The sequence below is a fragment of the Tachyglossus aculeatus genome, chromosome 11 (assembly GCF_015852505.1).
Source record: "Tachyglossus aculeatus isolate mTacAcu1 chromosome 11, mTacAcu1.pri, whole genome shotgun sequence".
NCBI classification, from domain to species: domain Eukaryota; kingdom Metazoa; phylum Chordata; class Mammalia; order Monotremata; family Tachyglossidae; genus Tachyglossus; species Tachyglossus aculeatus.
In genome coordinates, this window is record NC_052076.1 from 10513680 (window position 1) to 10530232 (window position 16553).

Here is a 16553-nt window from a genome sequence, read left to right on the forward strand (position 1 = left end):
TTAGCAAACACCTCAGTGATGATGATTGATTAAATCAGCAGGGCTGTGGCTTTGCTGAGGCTATCTTGGGCCACAGATATCTTGGGCCGGTGGGATGGAGAAAAGTCATGACAGTCCCATTCTGTGGGAAGAATTCATTCACATTCTTTGCCCATAGAAGGCAGAGATGGGAGGCAGAGATTTGGCTATTTCCTCTGAAGCTATCTCCAGCCCATTCTTCCCCCTCTCCCTGAGCAACTATGATGGAATTAATCAATTAATCAATCAATCAATCATTTATTGAGTGCTTACTGTGTGCTTACTGTACTAAGAGTTTGGGAGAGTACTGTATAACAATATAATGGACACATTCCCTGTTCACTTCTCAGTGCCTCAGATATCTCATCTGTGAAATGTGGATGGAAACTATGAACTCCATGTGGAACAGGGACTGTGTTTAACCCGATTTGCTTGTATCCACCCCAGTGCTTAGAACAGTGCCTGGCATTTGGTAAGTGCTTAAAAAATTCACAATTATCATTATTATTTAACCCTAATTGTAATCATAATGGTACCATGAATTATTATAGCACCTTTATTTTTCTCAAATGTTTCGACATTAGAGATCTCATTTTGACCTCACAACATCCCTTTGAGATAGTCAGAAAGGAAGGTATTATTCTACTCATTTCATAGGTGAGGAAATCAAAGTCCAGGGAAGTGAAGTGACTTGCCTATGGTCACACGGCAGGCCAGCAGTAGTGCTGGGTTCCAGCAATCAGTGGTAGTGATTGAGCACTTATTGCATGCAGATCATTATTCTGAGTAAGAATCACTGTGGTATTTGTTCACCACTTAGTATGCTCCAAGCAATGTATTAAGCACATGGGAGTGTACTAAAGAGATCGTGCCTGTGTTTTCTCTGGCCATTTCTCCAGGTGAGTAAACTGGGTTCCAGTGGGAACTTCCTGGCAGTTCCCATCCTGTTGCAACCTCTCATCCAACAAGGTAATTCTCCTCATGGATACCAAGGGGCAATGGGTTTGTTATGCTGATTCTTCCCTCAGACAGAATCTGACAGAATCCCCGGGGACAGAGAAAATTCTGAAGTAAAAATGATGGCATTTATTAAGCGCTTACTAGGTGCAAAGCACTGTTCTAAGCCCTGGGGAGGTTACAAGGTGATCAGGTTGTCCCATGGGGGGCTCACAGTCTTAATCCCCATTTTACAGTGAGGTAATTAAGGCACAGAGAAGTTAAGTGACTTGCCCAAAGTCACACAGCTGACAATTGGCAGAGCCAGGGTTTGAACCCATGATCTCTGACTCCAAAGCCTGTGCTCTTTCCACTGAGCCACGCTGCTTCTCAGTCTGAAGTAGAGGGGAGGACCCCACCCCCTACCCCAAGTAGCTTGTTCAGAACTCCCTACCCAGCCCAGGAGATTCCCAAAGCAACGCCCCTTAATGAACATACATTCACTGATTCCTTCTTGTTGGAGGTGAGCATGGCCTTGTTACGTCTCCTCTCGAGCCATTCCAGGACCCGTGTCGCATCTGAGAGCCTCCGCTCCTCTGAGGTCCGCCGGCTCCGTTCGGTCATTTTGATCCCTTGGAGACCCTCCCCTGCTCACTTTCTCCCCTGTCTCACTCAGCAGTAGGGTGGTGGGTTTCTGTTTCCTCAAGATTGTCCAGGCCTGATGAGTGGCCCCCAGGTGGAAAGGGAAAGGGGTGGGGGAGGGGAGGGAGGGAGAGGGGGGGAAAGGGGGGAGGAGTTGGATGACCCGAGCAATTCCTGGAGTGAGGCAGCCAGCTCCCTGTTCTCCAAGACCCCAGAGGCCTCATGGGAAAGGAGTCAGGCTGCTGCCTGGCAAGGAATTATGAGGTCACCGCAGTCTGAGGAGAGGGACAGAGGGTGTGTCTTCACCTGCCCCAGGCCCCACCCCCAGGACTGTCAAGGAGGGAAAGAGGGGCTGGGGAGCATCTGGCCCTGGCTGGACTCTGAGTCCTGATGAAGCCATCCCCCTCCAGCTCCTGGTCTGGTCTCTGAGGAGAACTTTCTCTCAGTGGTTTCTTCCTTCCAGGTATCACTGGGGTGCCTTCATGCAGGGTCTGCCACTGAGCTCAGCAAGACAGGACAATAGAATCCCAGCTGAATGGGCCTGCTCCACCCCTGGACACCCATTCGTTGCTATTGTTATGTTGATCAATCAGAACTGGCTTTCTCAATTTAGAAAATGGGCCTGGGGGAGAGGGGTGGTGTCTAACCAGACTCATGTCTTCTGTCCTCCCAGGGTTCAGCTCCTAGACCACAATCTGCCCTGCTGGAACCTCAAGGACTATGGAGTTGGTGAGATTACCACACTTTTGCACTAGGATTCTCCACTGCAACAGCCCCCAGTTTCCACGTGGGGGAATAATGGGTTCAGAAAAGTTAAGTGACTTTTTCCTGATCCCACAGCATGTCAGTGGTAGAAGCGCTTGGGAGAGTACAATATAACAGAGATGGTAAACACGTTTCCTGCCCACAACAAGCTAATAGTCTAGAGGAGGAAATGCAACAGACACAAGCGAATCAAAGCACACAAAATCCAGCAAGGTGGCATATGGGCAGAAACACAGGTCAATCAATCAGTGGTATTTATTAAGCCTTATCTGGTGCAGAGGACAGTACTAGGCACTTGCCAGTGGCTAACACAGTCGGTGAAGATCTCTGCCCAGCACCATCTATGTCAGCCACCTCCTAGGCTCAGAACAGGAAAATGAATTTGGAAACAACCTACAGGGATTTTCTACTCAGCTCTCCAGGAGGGACTGTGGTTTGTAGTCTCTATTTTGTCCTACTTTGGCATACTTTAACACTCGATATTATTACTATTCACGGGAGTCATTTAAAATATATATCTTATCATATTAGAATGAACCTGCTTCTCCGTTGCTGGTCCGAATTTCGATGAAAACCTGTTAAGTCCCAGAAGGAGCCTGGTGCTGCTGACACTCCAAGCACCAGACTTGCCCTAGATTTTAAAGGCATTGGCAAATATCGCAATTAAGTGGCTGAATGGGTGGGAGAAGAACGCTCCATAATTTGCTTATGGGAAAACCCGTGGTCCTAGGTCATGACCACCTCCTGGCCCTTTGTTCAGAGGGAGGCTGAAGTGACAGATTATGGCAAGGTTGGTTGGGAGGACATTTCTGGTCTATGAAGCTCAGGGAAAGGATTAAACTGGTGCTTAAAGGGGGTATCCCCTTCACTCAATGAGACTTAAAGAGGAGGAGTTCAAAGCCATCTTAATGAACTACTCCCATTCCATCATCATCAGTTATGTATATATGTTTGTACATATTTATTACTCTATTTATTTATTTATTTTACTTGTACATATCTATTCTATTTATTTTATTTTGTTAGTATATTTGGTTTTGTTCTCTGTCTCCCCCTTTTAGAATGTGAGCCCACTGTTGGGTAGGGACTGTCTCTATATGTTGCCAACTTGTACTTCCCAAACGCTTAGTACAGTGCTCTGCACACAGTAAGCGCTCAATAAATACGATTGATGATGATGATGATCAATGTTAGTCAGTGCTTACTGTATTGATGATGTGGTCAGGGAGCAACTCTGCTGTACTTTCCCAAGTGCTTTGTATGGTGCTCTGCTTACAATAAGGGCTCGGTAAATACCATTGATTGATTGATTGAAGGACAGGAAATGTTCACAGCAGAAGCTCTTTCTTGTAGACCATGGTAGCAGGACGTGGCAATTGATGACACAAAGGGCATTGATTTTAGGCAGATGACATCTTGTGAACACTGTTTGTGAAGAGAGAGACAATCCCTGCCTACACTGGGCTTACAGTCTAGAAGGGGCACACACACCAATTCTAGATAGGGCTCACAGTCTGAGGAGGAGGGAGAATAGAGATTTAATTCCCACTTTCTTCTTTTTCAAATGCTGTTGAGTCATTTCTGACCCATAGCGATTCCATGGACACACTGGTTTCAGAATGTCCCATCTTCTTCAATAAAGTCATTGTGGTATGTGTATCAGTAAAGTTTTCTTGGTAAAGATAAGGAAGTGGTCTACCAATGCCTTCTTCTGCGCAGTAAAAACTTGAGTCTCTGCCATTGCCTTTGATAAACATTTTGATCACTTGATCATCAACTTTTGACATTTTCCCATACCCCTGCTGCCCAGCACAGGTGACTTGACTTTGTCCAATGCTTTGGCTTAGACCTTTCCATTATGGGTGACCCTATATGGCATAGCTCTAAGCTTCATCAGGGTACACAAACTCTCCTGCCACGATAAGGCGTCGATTTGCAGGTGAGAATTCCCACTTTACAGAAGAGGGAATGGAGGCTCGGAGAGATCGTGTGGAAATATCCTTGTATTCTACTATTTTCCCTATCCACAATTTAGTTTAACATCTCGCCCCTTTAGATTGTAAACTCACTGTAGGGAGGGACCACGTATACCAACACTGCTATATTGTATTTTCCCAAGTGGTTAGTACAGTGATCTGCACACATAAGCACTCGATCAATCAATCAATCCATAATGGTACTTATTGAGGGCTTACTGTGTGCAGAGCACTGCACTAAATTCTTGGGAGAGTAAAATACAACAAAGTTGGTAGGCACATTCCTAACCCACAAGGAGCTCAAAGTCTAAAGGGGGAGAAAAAAATCAATCAATCAATCAATCAATCAATCAATCGTATTTATTGAGCACTTACTGTGTGCAGAGCACTGTACTAAGCGCTTGGGAAGTACAAGTTGGCAACATATAGAGACGGTCCCTACCCAACAGTGGGCTCATCTTTGATTGATAAAGTCAAGTGACTTGCCCAAGGTCACTCCATAGGCAAGTCCTGTGCACTTTCCACTAGGCCACACTCCTTCTCAGCTGGATTTTTGCAAAACATCTGTGGGTCAACACTGTGGTGTTAGGATGTTTACCTAGAAGTATCAATCAAGGACTCTCCCTCCCTGTATGACTGTGAGCCCCGTGTGGGACAGGGACAGTGTCCAGACTGATTATCTTGAATCTACCCCACTGCTTAGTACAGTGATTGGCACATAGCAAGCGCTTGACAAATAGCACAATGAATTAAGGGCACAATGAATTAAGGGCACAATGAATGGGGATCGAGACCATTAACCATTTGGGAAGATAGTGACCAAGGAGGGATGGGAAGACAGGGTGAGAGTGACAAAAATGACTTACCTTTTTTGTTGGGGGTCCAGGCTGTTGGAAAAAAAGGTGGCTGAGGAATTATTTACCTCGAATTGGAGCCTTCAGAAAGTTAGAGGCCCCAAGGATTCAGACTCCAGGGACCTGGATTTCCTGACCCCAGAGTTGAAAGACTCGATTAAATGGAGAAGTTTAGAATTGGTCATAATGAGCTAGCACTAAACTATGCCTCCAAGGCTCTGTCTTGCACACTCCATCCCCCTCCAACTCCCACTTCCTTTTCAGCCTAATTATTATAATGGTAATTTAAATAGGAATAAAATCCTAGCTCTCAAGGGAGTCCGGGAGGGTGATTGTGGCTCCATCATAAAGAGGACACACCACATTCAGAGAACGATAATTAGAGACGATTTAATTTCCTTCTGTCCAGGAGGAAACTGTCCTAACTATATCCTCATTCTTAAAAATGGAGAACCAAACAAACTGTTCAATCTAGGAAAAGGTTGTGTCGTTGGATATTGGGTTTTTGGTAGGTTATGACCTTGGTGGGGAAAAGAGGCCAGATGTTAAATGCTTTTTCTACAAGTTAGAAATGGCTCATCAGCAATCAATCAGTTTGTGGACAATTATTTTTAAGGGCTGGAACTGGGTCTCTGGCTACTCTGAGCTATTCCCTGACTCCCTGGAATGCCCTCTTTCCAGAGTAAATGAACAATAAATACTGATGTGTGTGGTCATGAATATAGGCTCAATGGCCTTATGGTGCACTGCTTGGTGGCTGGAATTATTTTCTTAATCAAAAATCCTAGGAAGCTTGTGAGGGAGCCTAGGGAAGCCTAGGGAAGCAGCATGGCCTAGTGAAAGTAACACAGGCCTGGGAGTCCCTGGCTTCTAAACCCAGCCCTGCCGCTTGACTGCTGGGTAGGCTTGGGCCAGTTACTTCACTTCTTGGTGTCTTGGTTTCCCAGTGACCATCTTTATAGACTCCCTTTCTTTCGCAAACCTGCTGACTTAGCTCTGGATTATACTAGCTCCCCTCTAGACTGTAAACTCGCTGTGGACAGGGAATGTGTACTCTCCCAAGTGCTTACTACAGGGCTCTGCACACAGTAAGTGCTCAATAAATATTGATTGATTGATTGATTGGAGTTCACATCCCTGCTGCATACACAAATCCACACACACCCTTCATACTCTTCACGCTTTTCCAGTATTCACACCCACACACTTCACACCTTTCCAGTATACACACCCACCCCACTCCCACACACCCTTCCAGTATTCACACACATATGCACACCCTTCAAGCCCTTCCAATTGGCACACCCACACATACACCCACTCTTCACACCATTCCAGTGTACACACCCTTTTGGTACTTACACATAAACGCATTCCCCTTTCTAGTATTCATACATACTCACATCCATCCAGTAAACACACAAACACACACACACACACACAATTTCTGCTGACTTTCTCCTCGGAGACTCCCAGGCTACCTATAACCATTTACAATTTCATCCTTCTCAATGGGCAAGGGACATGGATCCGTGCTGCACCAAAGTGAGCAGGAAACAGGCAACAGTTGTATTATTGAAGAGCTCCACGACCACAGACTGGGAAAAGCGTGATCAAACGTGATGCGGAGAACAGATGCCCGAGCAGGGCTGGCGGTTAATTAAAAGCCCCGTGTACTTAATGATTAACTAATCACAGCATGATGGCATTCAACAGTGATGCAAAAAACTTCTCTGCTGGATTCAACAGAGGAAGGACTAATGTCTGCCTTCGGGGTAGCTACAGCAGTTTGCTTTTGTGGAACCAGATGAGACAAAACAAGCAGTTTGGCCGGTGGATTTCAGACTGCACTCATGGCATTCAAACTTTGGAAAAGAGGGGATTTGTGAGCCCAAGACTCTGTAGAGAACCACAGTAGGAATTGCGGTATTTGTTAGACACTCACTATGTGCCAAACATTGTATTAGCTTTGGGATAGATACAAGATCATCAGGTAGAATCATGAGAAGTAGAGTGGCCTAGTGGAAAGAACATGAGCCTGGGAGTCAGTGGACCAGAGTTCTGATTGCAGTTCCTCCAATTGCTTACTGAGTGGCCATGGGCAAGTCACTTCACTTCTCTGGACCTCAGTTTTCTCAACTGTAAAACAAGGTTTAAATACTGGTCTCCCTCCTACTTTGATTGCGAGCACCATGCGGGAGGCGGACCGTGTCCAACCTGATGAACTTGAACTTACTCCAGCACTTAGAAAAGTGTTTGACACATATTAAGTGCTTAACAAATACCATAAAAAAGCACAGTTCTAGGTTTCACAATATAAAAGGGAGGGACAATGGGTATTGAATCCCCATTTTACAGAGGAGGAAACTGAGGCCCAGATAATTTAAGTGACTTGCTCAAGATCACACAATAGAGACAGGATTAGAACCCAGATGCTCTTAATGCCAAGCCTTTGCTCTTTCCACAAGGGCATGCTGCTTCTGATGCCATGCTCTTTGTATTCTGGGGCAGCAGCAGAACTGGGACTGACATCATGGATGGTTCTCAGATTCTGTTCTGATAATAATAATAATAATAATAATAATAATAATAATAATTGTGGCATTTCATTCAATCACATTTATTGAGCGCTTACTGTTTGCAAAGCACTGTAATAAGCTCTTGGAAAGTACAATTCGGCAACAGATAGAGACAATCCCTACCCAACAACAGGCTCACCGTCTAGAAATTTGTTTAGCACTTACTATGTGCCAGGTACTGTTCTAAGTACTGGTGTAGATACAAGGTAATTAGGTTGGACACAGTCCCTGTCCCACATAGGGCTCACAGTCTCAATCCCCATTTTACAGATGAGGTAACTGAGGCACAGAGAAGTGCAGGATTTGCCCAAAGTCACACAGCTGACACATGGCAGAGCTAGGATTAGAACCCATGACCTTCTGACTCCCAGACCCGTGCTCTACCCAAAACACCATGCTGCTTCTGTTATACTGCACTCAAAACGCTTACTACAGTGCTCTGCAAATCATAAGTGGCCAATAAATACCATTGATTGATTGATTGTTGTCAGCTCAAGTTTGGCTTTGGGGGTCTTCTGCAGGTGAGTTGGAAGATTCCAGAGCCCGGCCCTGGCCCGTGACCAGAAGCTGCTGGAACAGAGAGTCAGCAAGGAAAAACTGTGCAGGTTTGAAGCAGTGAGGTCCAGTGGGAAGAGCACAGGCTGGGAAATCAGTCCATCCAGACTCTAGTCAGAGCACTGCCACTGTCCTGCTGTGTGGCTTTGGCATAGCTACTAACCTTCTGGAGCCTCAGTTTCCTTATCTCTAAAATGGGTCTAAGATCCCTGCTCTTCCTCCCTCTTAAGCTGGGTAGGTTCCAGGAAGGTGACCCATCTAAGAGAAGTAGCATAGCCCAGTGGACAAAGCAGGGGCCTGAGAGGCAAAAGGATCTGGGTTCTAATCCTGACTCTGCCATTTGTCTGCTGGGTGACCTTGGGCAAGTCACTTCACTTCTCCGTGCCTCAGTTCCCTCATCTGCAAAAAGGGGATTAATACTGTGAGCCCCATGAGAGACAGGGACTGTGTCCAACCCAATTTGCTTGTATTCCCCCAGGCCCCTGCACTTAGTACAGTGCCTGTCACAAAGTAAGTGCTTAGAAATTCCGTTATCATTATTATCTAATCATCTTATATTTACCCCAGAACATAGGACAGTGTATGACACTAAGTGTATGTCATCATTATTATCATTATCATTATTCCTGGAAGTTCATTGTGCCAAAGGGGCTGGGGCCTGCTTTGAGGAGAAGCCAAGGTTATTCTAGAAGTGTTGATCCTCAGGGGCAGTTTTCATTTCCTGCTTCACTGCTTCTAGGGTAGTGGGGTAGCATCTAAGGGTTTCTAGAATGCCATGCCCACCATATAGCCTAACTTATATTGCATAATGTGGCATGAGGGCACTCGCCAAAGGTTTGTTGTGGAGGTTGGCAGGACCTACACAGTTGCCGAGCAAATTTGTATGCTGTGTGTGGCTGTGCCAGTCATATGTGAGTCCAGCACTCAGCTGTTTTTTTTGTGTTAGGAGGGCAGTCACTTGGTCCCATTGGAGGGAGGAGTAGGTGTTTGTGAAGAGTAAGCACCAGGGCGGTCCTGAACCTGGCATAGAAATGGTGGCACCGAATGGGGATCCTCCAGCCTCCCTCCCCCTACCCTCTTGCTGGCTTGGAGGCCCTGTCCAGCTGGCTGGTTGAGCCCTAGAAGTGAGGAGCCTCTCCCTCTCCTTCCCCTCTCTCTTCTTCTCTCTCTCTTCTGCCTTTCATCTCCCTTCCTCTCTCTCTCTCTCTTCCTTCTCCTCTTTCTCCTTTTCTTTCCCTTTCCCCTTCTCCTCCTTTCCCTCTCTGCCTCAACCTTTCTTCTCTCCACCTCTTTCTCACCCTCTCTCCTCTCCCTTTCTCACTGCCCTCTCCCTCTTCTTAGCACCCTTCCTTCTCTTTCCCTCTCCTTCCTCCTTTCTCTCTCTCTCTCTCTCTTGCTCTCTCCTCTCCCTCTGTCTGTCTCTTCCTCTCCCTTTTCTGCTCTCTCACCCTCTCCCTCTTCCTCTCTTTCTCACCCCCTCTTTTCCAGGTGCCTGATGGAGGGGAGCGGAGTCTGAGATTAGCTCTTTCACCTCCCAACTGCTATCCTCCTTGTTTCCCTGCTCTGTTTTTTTTTCTCATCATCCCGATCTGGGAAGATTCCTGCATCACCCTCCCAACCCTCCACTTTCTTTGGTGCCCCCTGCCATGCCCATGCTGCAGCTGCCTGGCAGACAGTTTAGACAACAGTGCAAGCAGCTCTCTGTGTGAGGGACAGTGGCTTGGGAAAGTGGTCCCTGCTGGCTGGATCTGGGCTGCTCTTTCACAGCAGGAAGGTTCCCTCTTCCTGACCTCTTTCCCACTCCTTTCTCCCTGCCAGGGTCTGGAACTTCCTGCCTGCCAGCTCTGCACAGAGGAAGTCGAGCTGGGAGACTGTGAGCACAGTCGGGCCCAGGCTGGCAGTAGTAGCGAGAGGAGGGCTGATCAGAGTTGCCAGTCTCATCTTCATAAAGCCGCAGCATCAGACAAGAGTTCAAGAAAACCCTGGGGCTTCCCACTCCCTTTCTTCCAGGGACTGAAAGTCCCCCTGAAAGTCAAGAGTTTGGGGCAAGGGAGTACCAGACAAGAATAATTCTCACTTTCCAGGTAGGGGGATTGAAGCCCAGAGAAGTTAAGCAACTTGCCCAAGATCACCCAGCTTGTCAGGATTAGAGCTTAAACCTCCGAACACTGGTTTCTCTGTCCTTTCTTGGTGAAACTCTGATGGTGGGTACAGGCTTCATTGCTCTTCCCTATGCCCCAGTAGGTTTGGGAGTCCTCACTGAAGTGGACCCAGCGCTTCCATTTGGTCACTCAGTTTAGCCAACTGAAACCTCTTGTGGCTAGGGAAACACATCTTATCAACTCTGTCACATAATACTCTCCCAAGTGCTTAGGTCAATGCTCTGCACACAGCAAGCACTCAATAAATATCATTGTTTGATTTCATTCATTCATTCATTCATTCAATCATATTTATTGAGTGCTTACTGTGTGCAGAGCACTGTACTGTCGGCAACATATAGAGACGCTCCCTACCCAACAACGGTCTCACAGTCTAGAAGGGGGATTTGCTATTCTCCTCATCCTCAATTCCATGGCGCTTAAGTACATGACATCCTTCCCCTTTCTCCGCACCATCTTCCTTGTCCCTGTCCCATGTGGGGTTCACACTCTCAATCCTCATTTTACAGATAAAGTAACTGAGGCATAGAAAAGTGAAGTGATTTCACCAAGATGACACAGCAGACAAGTGGTGGAGGAGGGATTAGAACTCAGGTCCTTCTGACTCTCAGGTGGTGCTCTATCCACTAGGCCATGCTCCTCTGATAAACTTTATCCCCGCAACCACCTCCCCACATCTCCAAAGATGGCCTGTCTAACCTCAGTTCTCCATGCCTTCTGCCTCACTTTATGTGTTGGATGCATTTCCTGATGGGATTCAGTCTGGTCCTGGTCCTTTGGTTCAACTACCTCTACCTGGACCCCAGATAAACAAGACCTCTGTTTTGGTACAAAATTCAGCAATTCTTTCCAGCGGTCTTAATGTGGTCTTGAAAATAGTCATGGGTCTAAAAGCCCAGAACCTAAAAGACACTGGGCTGAGGGCTAATGGAAATCAGGAAGAGAATCTAAAATTAGAAAAAAAAATCTCTACCTCTAGGCCTTTGTGGTTGATCTCCTTGTTTAGACCAGAAGCTCCTTGTGGGCAGGAAATGTGTCCACCAACCCTGTTGCATTGTACTCCCCCAAGTGCTTAGGACAGTGCTCTGCACAGAGTAAGCACTCAAAAAATGCCATTGATTTTTTTTTAATTGAACTCTCCCAAGTTCTTCTCACAGTAGACATTCATGGGACCAGGGGTAGTGAGAGTAAGAGGGAGAAACTGGTGAACATAAAGTTTTCATGTGTACCTGCTGTTCAGACCCTGATTCAGATGAATTTATTGAGCGCTTACTGTGTGCAGAGCACTGTACTAAGCACTTGGGGGAGTGCAATATAATGATTCTAGGAAAATTTATTTACTACTTCTCTCTTGTAGTCTCCCAATAATTTAGCTTAGCACTTTGCCCAGAGTAAGAACTCAGTCAGTATCATTGATTGGTTGAATGAGTGAGTGAGTGAGTGATCCAGAGGTTGAGTGCTTGGATCCTGGGGTGCAGATGGATAGAGATGTGGGGTTCTAAGTTGGCTGGATGCTATCCTGGCATGGGTAGTGTGGAGGTCAGGGCTTCTGGGGAGACAGAAAAGAGTTGGGCAGTGGTCCAGGGTTGCGATTTGCTGCCTGGGATGGGGTTCAGACAATCCCTAAGAGACAGCCTGGATGCGTCATGTTGCCTCCTTGTTGGGAGCCTGTCCCTGAGCAGAAGGTGGGATGGGAACAGGCCCCCTCCACTTCAGAGTCCAGGCTGTGGAGGAGGGAAAACTGGCTCTCATTTTTCACCTTCGTTGAGGGGCAGGTATGGAAATCTTGGCTTGCATCCTAGGATCAAAAGGCAGGAATATTCCCCAGCCCCCACCCATTCCAGACCATAGGTTCTTGGCAAGGGACAGACTCCAAAGAAAAATCCACACCAGGATTTCTTAATTCCCTGCTTCCAGAGAGTGAGTTGGGGCGGGGGAGGAAGAGAGAGAGAGAGAGAGAGAGAGAGAGAGAGAGAGAGCTAGTTAGCTAGTACCACAGTCTTCTAGGTATTCCACCCTTCCTTTACCCCCTGAGCGGAGGGGACCCAGAAGGCCGCAAAAGGAGACAGATTGTAGGGAGGGGTTGTCTACCATCTCCAGGGGGTGGGAAGCAGGAGTTCTGTTTTCAAAGTTGTATGGCCTCAGGAAAAGAACATGGGCCTGGGTCCATCAGAGAACCTGGGATCTAATCCTGGTTCTGCTACTTGTCTGCTGGGTGACCTTGGGCAAGACACTTCACACTTCTCTGTGCCTCAGTTGCCTCATCTGTAAAATGAGGATTAAGATTGTGATCCCCCTGTGGGACATAGACTGTGTCAAACCTGATTAGCTTCTATCTACCCCAGCACTTAGTACAGTGCCTGGAACATAGTTAACCCTTAAAAAAAACATTAAAGAAGCTCAAGGTGAACATTTGTACCTAGATGGATCAGCTGTATACTCCAGGCTCTCCCTACTACCTCACTTCTTCCCTTTCATGATCCCTCTGTCTCTAGCTTCACATTTGCACATTTGGGGTGGCTGATTTGACCTGGGCCAGGAGTGCTGACTATGACAATCTCGAATTCATTTCCTTGGCCTTGTCAGTTCATCTTAGCCTAGAAAGGAGGTGATGGGCTCCCCAGAGTCAGCAAGTATTTGTTCTATTCCTCACATGAGGTAATAATTCCTTGGCTCCCAACACGGAGCCTGCCGATTCTAGGTACATCATCTGTAGTGTGTTTCCAGCCTATTTCCAATTGGCAGCGTGGCTTCCATCTATGGCAAACATGCCTGGGGATGGGAGGGACATTGGAGAATCAATCAATCTATCAATCAGTGGTATTTATTGAGCTCTTACTGTGTGCAGAGCATTACACTGTATTCTTGGGAGAGGGTAATACAACAGAGTTGGTGAACACATTTCCTGCCCATGAGGAGTTTGCAGTCTGACGGGGACAGACATAAAAATAAATGAAAAAAAAATTACTGATATGTACATCAGCGTCATAGGGCTGAGGCGCTTAGTAGAGTGCTCTACATATAGTAAGTGCTCAATAAATACCACTGATTGGTTGATGGAGTGAATGTCAAGTACTTAAAGGGTAGGGACTCTAGACTGACTGTAAATTTATTTGGGCAGAGAATTTGTCTACCAACTCTGTTGTACTCTCTGAAGCAGTCATTACAGTGCTTTGCACTTAGTAAGCACTCAGTAATACAAATGATTGATGGATTGATGGATGCATATTCAAGTGCAGAGGTGACACAGAAAGGAGAGAGGGTAGGGGAAATGAGAGCTTAGTCTGGGAAAGGCCCTTGGATGAGATGTGCTTTTAATAAGACTTTGAAGGTGGGGAGAGTGATGGGGTGTCGGATTTTCAAGAAGAGGGAGTTCTAAGCCAGAGGAAGGACTTAGGCAATAGGTCGGTGGAGAAATAGGTGAGATCGGAATAAAGTGAGTAGGCTGACATTAGAGGAGCAGAGTGTGTGGGCTGGGCTATAGTAGGAAATTAGAGAGGTGATGTAGGAGGGGAAGAGCTGATTGAGTGCTTTAATGTCAATGATAAGGAGTTTCACTTTGATGCCGAGGTGAACCGGCAACCTCTGGAGGTTCTTCAAGAATGGGGAGATGTGGACTGAATGGTTATGTTAAAAAAATGATCTGGGCTGCAGAATGACGTATGGACTGGAATGGAGAGAGATAGGAAGCAGGGAGATCAGCAAGGAAGCTGATGCAGTAGTCAAGGCAGAGGAAAAATGGCATGGCGTAATGATGAAAGGCTAGAATTTGGTCAGTTTCAGCTTTAAGAGGTTTATTAAAGGTTATGGAACAGAAAGGATCCACATGCTAAAGTCCTCTACAGACAGGGTTGGGAGGGGGAGAGGTAAGGGGGGGAAGAGGAGAGGATCACACCTTTTTTTGTTGTTGTTTTCTAAATATGCAAACACCTCAGTGTTTCCAAAGAAGGTAAGAAAGAGTTTGTCTCTGTCACCAAAATTACTCTTGACTCAGTGCTCCATTATCCTCAGATAGATGATCTACTCCGTGGATATGTGTATATATCTAATAATATATACTGCAAATAATAATTATAGATCCATACTGCAGAAAATCCACAAAATGGATCATCCAATTAAGACAATGGAACTTTGACTATAGTTTTTCAGTGTAAGAAAAAGAAATGGTAGGCACATTATGTATTTACTTCTGCAGTTTTTAAGGAAATAATAATGATAATAATAATAGTTGAGTTATTGTTAAACACTTACTACATGCCAAGCACTAAACACTAGGGTAGATTCAAGTTAATCAGGCCAGACACAGTCCTTGTCCCACTAAGCATTCCCCAAAACCCCAAAAAAGCAGTGTGACCTAATGGATAGAGCATGGGTCTGGGAATCAGAAGGACCTGCGTCCTAATCCTGGCTCCACCACTTGTCTGTTGTGTGACCTTGGACAAGTCATTTCACTTCTCTGTGCTTCACTTCCCTCATCTGTGAAATGGAGATTAAGACTATAAGCCCCATGAGGGACATGGACTGTGCCTAACCTGACTGTCTCGTATCTACCCCAGTGCTTAGTACAATGCCTGGCACAGAGTTAGCGCTTAACAAATACCATTTAAAAAACATTTTCACCAGATCCGATGACCCTTGAACAGCTAGTGTGGATGGCACGGAAAGGAGACACAGAATGGTTCCATGTCCATCTGACCTGGTTTCTAATCTTGCTTTCTCCACTTGTCTGCTGCGTGACCTAGGGTGAGTCACTTAACTTCTCTGTGTCTTAATTCCCTCATATGCAACAGGAGGATTCGATACTGTTCTCCTTCCTACTTAAATTGTGAGCCCCATTTGGAACCTGGTTCTCTTACTTGGCCCATAGTAAGTGCTTAACAAAAACTACCGTTATTATCATTATTATTGTTATTATTATTAGAAAAGCAGCATGGCCTGGGGAAATAGCACAAGCCTCGGAGTTATAGGACCCAGGTTCTAATCCCAGCTCTGCCACTTACCTGCCATAGGGTCTTGGGCAAGATACTTTCTCTGTGCCTCAGTTCCCACATCTGCAAAATGGGGATTCAATACCCTTTCTCCCTTTTACTTAGACTGTAAACCCCATGTGAGATCTGATTAGTCAGTCAGTCAGTCAATTGTATTTATTAAGCACTTACTGTGTGCAGAGCACTCTACTAAGCTCTTGGGAGAGTTCAGTATAACACAACAGACACATTCCCTGACCACAACAATCTTACAATCTAGAGAGGGTGACAGCCATTAAAATAAACAAATAAAATTACAAATATGTACATAAGTGCTGTGGGGCTGGGCTGGGGAATGAATAAAGGGAGCAAGCCCGGGCTACACAGAAGGGAGCGGAAAATGAGGAAAGGGGGGCTTAGTCATGGAAGGCCTCTAGGAGGAGATGTGCCATCAATAAGGCTTTGAGAATGAGGAGAATAATTGTCAGTTATGCAGAGGGAGGACATTCCAGGACAGAAGCAGGATGTTGGCAGATAGACGAGATTCATTCACTCATTCATTCAATCGCATTTATTGAGCGCTTACTGTGTGCAGAGCACTGTACTAAGAGCTTGGGAAGTACACGTCGGCAACATATAGAGACAGTCCCTACCCAACAACGGGCTCACAGTCTAGAAGAGATCGAGGTACAGTAATCTACCCCAGCGCTTAGTACATTTCTGGGAACATAGAAAGCACTTAGCAAATGCTCTAATGATCAATATTATTGTTATCATCAGCATAATTATGATTTTAGACTGTGAGCCCACTGTTGGGTAGGGACTGTCTCTATATGTTGCCAACTTGTACTTCCCAAGCGCCTAGTGCAGTGCTCTGCACAAAGTAAGCGCTCAATAAATACGATTGATTGATTGATTGATTGTGATTATTATTTTTAGAATTGGAGGGTCGGCGGCTGCTGCTATCCCAGGCTGCGCCAGCAGATGGCGATAGCGCTACAAGAACCACGGTGGGAAGCGCCGGGCTTCCCTAGGCCGCAGGCGGGACAATTAGGCTCGAGGTGGGAGAGATTTTCCCCCCTTCCTATTCCACAGAAAC

General features: G+C 46.1%; 1 protein-coding gene and 1 long non-coding RNA gene across 4 annotated transcripts in view; one reads left to right on the plus strand and one right to left on the minus strand.

Moving 5' to 3' along the window:
* The window catches only part of C11H16orf78 (chromosome 11 C16orf78 homolog), an 83441-nt gene that overhangs the window by 16793 nt on the left and 50095 nt on the right, over window positions 1-16553 (minus strand). The window contains exon 1 of one of the 3 annotated variants that reach the window (XM_038754010.1): window positions 1453-1734. The exons of 1 other annotated variant lie outside the window; for it this stretch is intronic. In XM_038754010.1, the coding sequence (XP_038609938.1) occupies window positions 1453-1578 (126 nt within the window). In that variant the 5' untranslated portion in view covers window positions 1579-1734. Of the gene's footprint in view, window positions 1-1452; window positions 1735-16553 lie in introns of those variants that run through there. One more of the 3 variants, XM_038754009.1, reaches the window with a different exon arrangement.
* LOC119934500 lies at window positions 1920-6854 on the plus strand. The gene is made up of 3 exons (XR_005452949.1): window positions 1920-2059; window positions 2270-2325; window positions 6712-6854. It is a non-coding gene; the product is annotated as an uncharacterized LOC119934500 (long non-coding RNA).